This window comes from Tupaia chinensis, unplaced genomic scaffold (genome assembly GCF_000334495.1).
Source record: "Tupaia chinensis unplaced genomic scaffold, TupChi_1.0 Scaffold000155_1, whole genome shotgun sequence".
Taxonomy (NCBI): Eukaryota; Metazoa; Chordata; class Mammalia; order Scandentia; family Tupaiidae; genus Tupaia; species Tupaia belangeri.
Genome location: NW_006159626.1, coordinates 95,546 through 106,290, shown reverse-complemented (window position 1 = coordinate 106,290; position 10,745 = coordinate 95,546). Strand labels below are relative to the sequence as shown.

Here is a 10,745-nt window from a genome sequence, read left to right as displayed (position 1 = left end):
AAAGAGATTTCAGCGTGGCCATCTCTTCTGGGGGGCGATTTCTCACTTTCCCCCTTCTGTCTCTCTCCTCTCTGGTGATTGTGACAAAAACGAAGAAAAAAATAAAATATCCTGTGTGCAGGAGCTGGGCTAAGGAGCTGTATTCTGTAAAACACGCACAGTTCTCAGAGGCAGTGGTGGTACTGGTACGTGGAGGTGCTAGAATTAGTAGTAGAGACGTGCTGGTCTGTTGTTTCCTGGCGCACCATCTGGATGTGGGTAGTTGCTGTGCCTCGGAAGTAGAGTGATGAGAAAAGCGAGGGAATTGTGATTTTTATTCATGTGTTCCTTCTGTTTACCGCGAATAGGAGAAACAACGGAACAAAGTCTAAAGTCTCCCCTCTCTGCAAAAACCCTCACTTTTTCTGTTTTTTGTTTGTTTTGTTTTGTTTTGCCCTGGGCTAAAGAGATTCTCAGATGGTTGCTGAGCTTAAGCAAAATGGCAGCATGGGAGAACCTCTGGCGGCAAACATTCTCAACCTAAGGTCTATATCTAGGGAGAGGTTTCTTTTCGAGGACTTCCTTGAAAAGAGAGGAGAAGTTAATATTTTGGAAATATTTGTTGCCAAAATCTAAATTCACAAGATATATTGGTTTGGGGCTAGCAGGTGGCGTGGTGATTAAAAGTGCTGGACTCCCATGTGGCTGACCACGGTGCAAGTCCCAGACCTGGTGGCTCGCTTTCTTACTTTCCCTCTCTCTCTTACTCTGTCTCTGATCAAACTGGAAAATAGTAATAATAAATAAAGTTAAATAACATTGTTCTTTAAAATATATATTGGTTCAATTTGCATAAAATGTTTAGGATCTGTTTAGACTGTTCATTAATTTATATATTCACTCACATATTGACAGTCCAAGAAAGCAAGAAACATTTTCTAAGTGCCTCTGATAAAGGAACCATATAAATGCTTAACTCATTGAGTTCTTAACTCATAATTAATATAAGATTATCAATAGCCACCAGAATTCTCCCACATCAGGCCCACATTTCTCTGATTTTCAAGTCATGCAGTCCCTGGATTCACCCTACCTATACAGACTTATTAGTAGACTTCAAAATGTTCACAGAAAAGTGGAATTAAATTATGAGTTTATTTTGGTGCAAAGTGTTATTTTGAAATCCATAAATAGTGTTTTTCTTAATATACGTTTTCTGTGAATTTTGAAGATGCCCCTCCCCCCGCCCGTGTCCCTCACTCTTGCAAAAGTTGCTTGCTTTGTTAGGCGAGCTGTCACTCTGCTTGCCTGGGTAGTATTGTGTATCATTTGTGTATTCATGCGCTATTTCAAGTTACCAGACTGTCAAAGACTGTTTTCCCAAGTTCTGAGTTCCTCCTGTCTAGTCCTTCCTTGTAGTGTTCAGTTAGTAATATTCATTGAACGAAAGGAAAACATTATGAAGAGGAGAACTATTGTCTATTCTTTATTTTTTAGAGAGATCTTTGCTATAAGGTGCATGCACTTGCCAGAGACAGAGAGGGAGAGAGAAAGTGAGAAATGGCCCTCCAGAGGGTATGGCCATGCCGCAATCCTTAATCCTTCATGCTCCTCTTGGAATTTTGGGCACTCACAGCCACCAGGTCGAGGACCTGAACCAGTCAGCTGTGTGGGATCTAGCTGACTTAACCACCATGCTGCTGGCTTGTTGTATTCTTTCTTTCTGACTTGCTAGAGGACATGTGTACTCACCCGAGAGAGACAGAGAAAGTGAGAAGGCACCCCAGGCGGGGTGTGGTCACATAGCAGTCCCTTCTCTTCCACCTCTCCTTCAGGCATGCACACATGCCCTGTAAGTTTCATGAAGCTGCTGGGTCCCGGACTGGAGTTGCATGGCCGGCCATGTGGGATCCAGCCACCTTAATCAGCACACCACAGGCCGGCCCTTCTGTTCTTGTATTTTTCCCAACATTCCTCTAATCTTTTAAGTTCTGTTTCTCCTAAAAGCCTCCTCTGACTACCCTTATGTTCAAGACACAGATCTCAAAAGTTTACATATTTTATAAGCTCTCTTGGTTGTGCGGTTCCATTTGCACCATTGTTCCAATTTGGTATAAGGTCTTTGACAAGGATCATGTGTCTGTATTTTGTGCATTGTAAATCGGCCTTTATTCCCTGAACCTTTACTGCTCTCCGTACCCCCTCCGTGGAGGCCTCTGTGCTCAGCACTGGCAGTAAACGTGCTTAGCATGAAGCTGCACACACAGTGCACGCTCAGTGGACTTTGGCTGATTATTCTTAACATCTGTAAAACATAAAGCAGTAGTGATCCAGTTTGCACGTAGGGAACATACAAGTTTTTATTTATTTATTTATTATCTCTTTGCTAATTTTCTCTAATGTTTTTTTATTTCAGGGAAGGAAACAGAAAAGGCCAAGGAGCGTTACGACAAAGCCACGATGAAGCTGCACGTGCTGCATAATCAGTACGTGCTGGCTCTGAGAGGGGCCCAGCTCCACCAGAGCCAGTACTACGACACCACGCTGCCCCAGCTTCTGGACTCCCTACAGAAGATGCAGGAAGAGATGATCAAAGCACTGTAAGAGACCCCCTCTCCCTCATGGGATCCCCTTATAAGATGATCTCAGCCGTTTTCTCTCCTAGACGTGCGCTGGCTTTGTTAGCTGCATTATTACCTCAGCCCGGTGGGTCTCTCCGACCCGCTTTACTTTGATCCTTCTTGAGTTCCACTTCTGATGTACTTTCATTTGTGCTCTTTTCCTGAACCTTCCATCTAGCCCCAAGAAAGGACTGTGTATATATATATAAATTTTTTTTTTTTCCCAGTTAGATGGAAAGTTAAATGAAAAAAAAAAAGCATTAGTTGACAAGCATTAAGAAGTAAATAGCGGGACCAGCAGTTAGCATAATGGCTGTGTCGCTGGACTCCCACGTAGTCGACCACAGTTCAAGTCCCAGACCCGGTGGCTTAAAGTCACGCCAGGCACGTGTGCATGCGTGCCCAAGATCCCGAGAGGAGAATGGAGGAGAGGGGATTGCGGCATGGTCATCCCCTCTGGGGCGTGATTTCTCGCTTTCTGTCTCTCTGTCTCTCTCTGTCTGTCTGGCGAGCACACGCGCCCTATAGCAAAAACCTCTCCAAAAAAAATAAATAAATAAATAAAAAGAAGTGAATAGCTACCTCTGGAGGATTGGACATTTAAATCTTGACAAATTGAAAAACCTCAAGGAAAGAGTTTTTTCAAAGGCTTATTTGCCAGCCTCTTGTTCTTCTTCTTCTTCTTCTTTTTTCCCTATATGAGATTAAACTCAGCAAATGTTTACTGAGGCTTTATTATATGCAAAGCACCCTGCCTGGCGTGCTGAGATACAAGATGAGCAGGAGACAGTTCTCACCTTCCAGGCTCCAACAGGAGTCCTCACCAGTAAGCCAGATGCAGCTGTTCACCCGCACGTGGACGGGAGAATGCTGGTCAGCCCTCTTTGGTGAACTTTCATCTCTTTTACTAGCTGTTTTAGTCATTTCCAAGTGCTTCAGTTGGTTTTCTTTGACTGAACATGTGAGTAAGGGGGACTCTTCAGTGTTGGAGTTCCCTTGGATGAGGAGCGGGGATGTGGAACAGGGAAAGGAAAGGTCTCAGGCAGGGGAGTTGGAGGATAACGGTCACCTCTTCCGTGGAGGCAAAGTTCTCCAGTCAGTAGTGAATTTAAAGAGTAGAACGTGGCCCAGGTAAGTGCAGGTTCTTGAACTCTAGTTAATTTATCAGTAATTACCAAACTAGCACATGAGGACCTAGGCTTAGTGTATTTGAAATGTAGCAGTAAATTAACACGAAAGAGGAGCGTGAGCATTTTCAGGTTACAGGAGGAAGCCTGGTGCTAACGTAACTAGTAGAAGTAACATGATCATTTCTGAAACGAAGTATTTCCTTTATACAATACTGTGGTTTGCAGAGCTCCTGGTGGGCATGAGCTGCCGATGCTCCCTTGCCTTACAGTATCCTGGAGAATTAGGAAGAGCAGGTCATGTCCAGGTGTCCGTGACAGACCAGTCAGAACTGACCCACAGTCACAGAGCGTGGGCACAGGTGGCAGATCTGGGGACTTGAAGCTAGGTCTCCTGACTCCGCGTTCTCTGTGAGAAGGAGTTAGTGGGTTGAATAGCATACCCGAATATTCGTGTGTACCTGACTCTCAGTATGTTACTTTATTTGGAAATAAGGAGCTTAAGATGTAGTTAAGGATCTCAAAATGAAATAATCCTGAACTTGGGGAGGTTTTAAACCTAAGGACCGCAATTCTTACAGAGAGGAAGGACACAAAGAAAACACCATGTGAAGAAAGAGGCAGAGGTAGGAATTAAGCTTCCATAAGTCAAGGAACACCAAAATCTGGAGATTTTTATTACATCAAAAATGGTTTTTTACTATAAAAACTTTGAAAGTCTTCCTAGATAATACATCATCTATTCTAATAATTATTCAGAAGTAGAAATGTTAAAAATAAATCCTAATATTGGAAGAAATGTTACCCTGTTTTTTTTTTTTTTTTTGGAGAGCCTTTTTTGCTATAGGGCACGTGTACTCACCAGAAAGAGAGAGACAGAAAGTGAGAGATCACCCCCCAGGGGGGATGGCCACGCCACAATCCCTTCTCCATTCTCCTCTCGGGAACTTGGGCACACACACACACACATGCACCTGGCGTGAGTTTAAGCCACTGAGTCTGGGACTCGAACTGTGTTCAACTACATGGGATTCCAGCGACATAGTCGTTACACTAGCTGCTGGTCCCCCCCTGATTTTTAAAAAAGATTGAATTATTTTAGTTTCTTTCTTTCTTTCTTTTTCTTTTTCTTTCTTTTTCTTTCTTTTTTTTTTTTTTTTGCTATACGGTGCATGTGCTCACCAGAGAGAGAGAGAGACAGAGAGACAGAGAGACAGAGAAAAGGAATGTAAGAAGTCACCCCCTAAGGGGAATGGCCACACAGAATCCCTTCCTTTCTCATCTTTGGATTGTGGGCACCCATGCACACATGCCCAGGCCTGGGATTAGAACTACACAATCAGTCATGTAGGACTCAGTTGCCTTAATCTTTGCACCACTTGCTGGTCCCCTACTTATCCCCTATTTATTTATTTTTAATTGCCAGAGGGCACATGAGCTTGCCAGAGAGAGAGGGAGAAAACACTCTCCCATAGGGTGCGTCATGCCTCAATCTGTTCCTTTTCTGTCCTTCTGGGATTTGAGGCACATGTGCACATGCACCTGATATATTTCTCAAGCCACCAGGGCTGGGACTTGAACTTGCTCTCGGTCAAGTGTAGTATGCCTCCCTTTAACCCCCAGGCCACGGGGACAGACTACTCTGATAGGAAGTGATCTTCATAAATGGCTTTGTGGGAACCAGCAGTTAGCGTAGTGGCTATGTTACTGGACTCCCACGTAGTTGACCGCGGTTCGCGTCCCAGACCCGGTGGCTTAAAACTCACACCAGGCACGTGTGCATTCGTGCCCAGGATCCCGAGAGGAGAATGGAGGAGAAGGGATTGCTATGTGACCATCCCCCCAGGGGGGTGGTTTCTCACTTTCTGTCTCTTTGTCTCTCTCTGTCTGGTGAGCGCACGTGCCCTATAGCGAAAACCTCTCCAAAAAATGAATGAATGAATGAATAAATAAATAAATAAATAAAGGGCTTCGTCATCTTTTTTGAAGGGCTCTCTAGTGTCATAGTAGCTTAAGTACATGTAGTTCACTTTTTAAAATGTTACTGCATTTACACACATTTCAGATCCATATTGTTCCCAATATTTCTTGGGCAAGAATGACTACCAGAGCCTCTGAAATTGGGGGATCAAATTTGTCTTTGCTGCCTTTTCTTTTGAAGAGAGGTTTTGGCTATACACTTGTACTTGCAGGAAAGACAGAGAGGGACAGAGAGACAGAAAGTGAGAAATCACCCCCCAGGGGGGTTAGCCACGCCGCAATCCCTTCTCCTCCATTCTCCTCTCGGGATCTTGGGTATGCACGCACACGCGCCCAGCGTGAGTTTAAGCCATCGAGTCTGGGACTTGAACAGCTTTCAACTATGTGGGAATCCAGTGATGTAACCATTACACCATCTGCTGGTCCCTTTTTGCTGCCTTTCATACTCTATTTGGCTTTACCTTCTCTTTATGTAAAAGTAGAAGATAAAAAGGTATATATTTCTGTATAGGTAAGACTAAGTTTTTGGTCAACTTCTATGTTCAGAATTAGATGACACAGTGTTTATAATCAACTTGGATATGCAAACTTCAGGGTTGTTAAGAAAGTGAAATATCTATTTAAAATATTTAATTCATAAATTTAGTTGCTTATCTCTAAGTTATATGTTATTATCAATTCTGTCTTTATTCATGATAGAGTACATGAACATGCATGAGATAGAAAGAGAAAGAGAGAGAGAATGAGAGAAGCACCCCCACAGGGTCTGGTCATGCCACAATCCCCTTCTTCTTGTCCTCTGGTTCAGGGGTCCCCAGCCCCTAGGCCATGGACCCGGCTCTTTCTGTGGCCCTATAAGAACCAGGCTGCACAGCCGGAGATGAGCAGCAAGAGAGTAAGTGAAGCTCCCTCTGTGTTTACAACCGCTCCCCTTCACTCATGACACCATGTGAGCTCTGCCTCCCGGTGGGTCAGCAAGGGCTTTGGGTACTCCCAGAAGCCCCCACATGGGACCATTAGGTGCAGGAAGATAAGCTCAGGGCCCACACTCACTCTGCATTGTGGTGAGCTATATAATTCCGTCATCATATAGTACAAGGCAGTAACAGAAATACAGTGCAAATGGATGTGCTCAAGCCACCCTAAATCATCCCCCAGCTAAACCGCACTCCCACCTGCTCCTAGTTTGTGGGAAAATTGCTTCCACAAAACCGGTCCCTTGCTGCGCTAGTCCTCCCGTCCTAGACACCCCTGGGCATGCCTGACTTGTCTCAGGCTGACTGGGTGGTGATTTTAACCATGGTCGCCTTGCAGGATCTGGCTTCTCGTGATGGGGCACTGCCACTGCACCACAGAGCTAGACTTAAACTACATATTATTGACTTATAAATATTTCCTTTCCTGTCATTTCATGAATCCATATTTTTGAAAACTATTTACAGAAATTTTTAGTAATACTGTCTTTATTGTTAATAGAACATCTTTTTGAGACATAATTTTCTACAGCATATTATCTTTACTTTTAATATATCACTTTAGATCTTCCGTTTTAAGAATCCAGGCATGATGATAGCACTGAAACAGAATTCTACGTGACACGTAGTGGCTCTTATAATACGAGGCGATCTCTCCCCACGTTTGTCTCAAAGGTGGATAACGATCTCTGTATCATGCCTGTTTGCTATATTGCTTATCTCAGTAGCCTCATTACATTCATAACTTCCACTTACGAGCTCAGATTCCCGGAATATTGACTAAATCTGTATTAAATTTCTTTGCTCCCCCTTTTTTCTTCAAATTGTGTTCTTCATGTGATTTCTGTAATCATTCAAAACTATCATTGCCTGAAGTAATTTACATTTTTTTCTTCACTCAAACAGTATTTGCCATTTAAATTAAAATAATTGAGAGACTTCTTCATAATAAAGGAACGTTTTAAAGAATGGGGACCAGCAGAGGCATAGCAGTTGCATCACTGGGCTCCCTCGTATCAACTGTGGTTCAAGTCCTGGACCTGCGGCTTGACCATCTTTCTGGGGGATGATTTCTTGCTTTCTGTCTCTCTGTCTCTGATGAGTGCATGTGCCCTTTAGCAAAAAGAATCTCTCAAAAAAGAAAAGAAAAAATAATAAAGAATGATTTTTTTATATAAGCGATGATTTTAGAAAGGAGACACCAAGTTTTATGTTTATTTGGGCATTTGCAGGATCACTTACTGACATTTGTATACTTGCTGTTGGAGCCCCTAATGGTCACTGGCATGTTTTTACAGCATAGCATTTTAAAGTAAAAATTTACTCTCTCTGACAGAAGAGTTTTTTTTTTTTTCCCCTTTTTGCATTCATTTGACCAGGCTAATAATGTGGGTATCATTTTTGCTACTGCACAAGGGTCAGGAGAAGAGATTTAGATGGCATTGAAGGTGCATAACCAGTCGAACTAAGTGGGTAGAAAAGCACAGAGGCCCTGGAGCAAGAGCGCTAAGAGGTTGGGCAGGCAGGAGTGGAAGCCACTGGGAAGGAGGACGGAAGACAAGCAAGCTCAGTAGAGCTCCCTGTTATGGAATCCCGCATCTCTCAGAGGATATTCAGAAAGAGAACGTTGTCAGCAATGGCCCTACATTTTAAACATATCAGATACACATGCAACAAGGTAATGCCTTGTTCTAGATCATTTGCAGGCCTTTAGTCATAGCGAGTGTAAATTGCTAATCACGCTCCTCTTCAGGAGTAGGGAATACGGTATGAATACCGTATGAAAGCACTCTGTAAATATTGACGTTATATATCTTATGTTGATCGTTCTGAATCCTTTCTTAGGTTTACGTTCTCCTGATGAAAGTTTAAAATGTTGTTCAATTTTATTTTTGTTTCAGAAAAGGTATATTTGATGAATACAGCCAGATCACCAGCCTTGTTACAGAGGAGATAGTGAATGTCCATAAAGAGATTCAGATGTCGGTTGAACAGATAGACCCTAGCACAGAATACAATAATTTCATAGATGTCCACAGGTATGGTATTTTTGTTCCTTTTCAAGGATTTCTGATACTGTGTTTTCCACCATATGATATTTAACCAAATAAATATTTGAGAGTCTATTAGGATGCAGGATATTTCAGATTCATCTGTCTGCTTTTAATTTTCAGTGTTGTCACTGATAATTACTTAATTTATATACCAATATGTCAAAGTTTGCTAGCTGTCAGAATATCATTTCCTAAATCTGTATTAGGTTCATGAAAAACCATCTGTTTTTTCTTTAAACTGACAAGGGCACATGCACTCACCAGAGAGAGACAGAGGAGAAATGGAGGGGGGGAGACAGCATGGGGGGTGGCCATATCTCAGTCTCTGCTCCATTTCTCCATCCTCCTGGGATTTGGACCCTGTGCGCACATGTGCCTGGCATGGTTTTTCAGAGCTGCTGTTCTAACGGAGGTTTGCCATGTGGGATCCGGCTCCCTCAACCACTAGGCTACAGGCCCAGCCCTCTAGTTTTGTAAAAACTATTTATATAATAACAGTACTTTGACTTTATATGTCTATTAAATTGATGCACCAGTTACTTCTCCGCTTGTTTTATATGCCCTACACTTGTGACAGGAATAAATCGGGTCATCGGCATCGTGCAGGTGAGGACGAAGTTCAGTTGACCTGACTAGATCTTTGACGCCTGGTTTAGTTTGATTTGTACCATTTCTGTTTACTTGGTTAGCGTAATTTTGGAGAAGAACAAATATTCTACCTTTGGTGTATTCTAAGATAATATTTTGGGAGTGCATTCATATTAATCAAAATTGTTTGGCATACTTCATTAGAACAACGGCTGCTAAAGAACAAGAAATTGAATTTGATACGTCCTTATTAGAAGAAAATGAAAATCTTCAGGCAAATGAGATCATGTGGAATAATTTAACAGCAGAAAGTTTGCAAGTAATGTAAGTATGTAGAAAATCGGAATAGTGCAAATATTAGTACAGTTGCTTTCTGATTAATAAAACTTAAAACACTTTTTTTTGGTAAGTGATTAAAAAGTAAATTAAGTTTGTTGGGCTATAATGACATGTTTTGAGAAATATGTTAATTTTACTCATTATCATCACTAATTTTGGTAATTCTGAAAATCAACATTCTGTGTGATGTTTCATTCATTTACTCAATTATTAACATCTTACATTAGAAGAACACTTTATTCTTTTCAGACTTTACTTCTATCTCATTTTATCCTCCCAACTTGATAGAATGATCTCGGAAATAAGCACATTGTTAGAGCTAAGAGAGTAGTTGATGTCAGAGCATTCAGTACAAACGTGGGCCTTGCGGATTTCTTTCTCCTGAAACTGGTGTAGCTCATGTAGGCCATTAAATCAGTTCGTTCTTCACTTTGTTGTTTCTGTTGCATAAAATTTTAAAGGAGTTTTGGGAAGTCTTAATGTGCTTAAGTATTTTTCAAAGATTGAAGGCAATTAATACATTTTTGAATTTAGAAAATAAGTAAGGCACTCTCTTTTAAATATTTAACCTGTCTCCTGAGTTTATTCTAGAAGCGTACAAGTATGTGCGTACAATGGTCGTTTAGTGATGCGTGTCTTTGTGTCAGAACCACAGCTAGATATAATTGTGTAGCATTCTCATTTCAATATTGGACACATTGTATCATCTCACTTTCTAGAACTTTACCTCAACTGATATGACCTCAACTGATTATCAAATAATTTAGCCATCTCCTCTCTGCGGTTTAATAGCATTGTCGAAATACAGATGATTAACTAAAGGAAGAACCAGGGATTAGATTTTAGAAGGTATTTAGGGTATTTAAAGCCGGTTAGCTAGGGTGAAAAAAAAAAACCTAACAAATGCTGAGCACAGATACCCTGGACAGGAGGAAGGCGTCCTCTGGGTAGTGGACCGACGACTGTGACAGAAAGGGAGGCCAGGGTCACGTGCCCTGGAGTTTGTTCTCGCAGCCCTACTGGGGTTCTTGAAGTTGTTCCCTCCGAGCTTTTTGTTTTGTTTGTTTGTTTTAAGCTTCTTTC

General features: G+C 41.9%; 1 protein-coding gene across 1 annotated transcript in view; it reads left to right on the top strand.

Annotated features, from left to right (window-relative positions):
- The window catches only part of LOC102469392 (tyrosine-protein kinase Fer), a gene marked incomplete at its 3' end in the record, with an annotated part of 168,685 nt that overhangs the window by 69,047 nt on the left and 88,893 nt on the right, over positions 1-10,745 (top strand). The window contains 3 exon segments of the mRNA XM_027770707.1: positions 2,396-2,579; positions 8,583-8,720; positions 9,528-9,647. Of these exon segments, the coding sequence (XP_027626508.1) occupies positions 2,396-2,579; positions 8,583-8,720; positions 9,528-9,647 (442 nt within the window).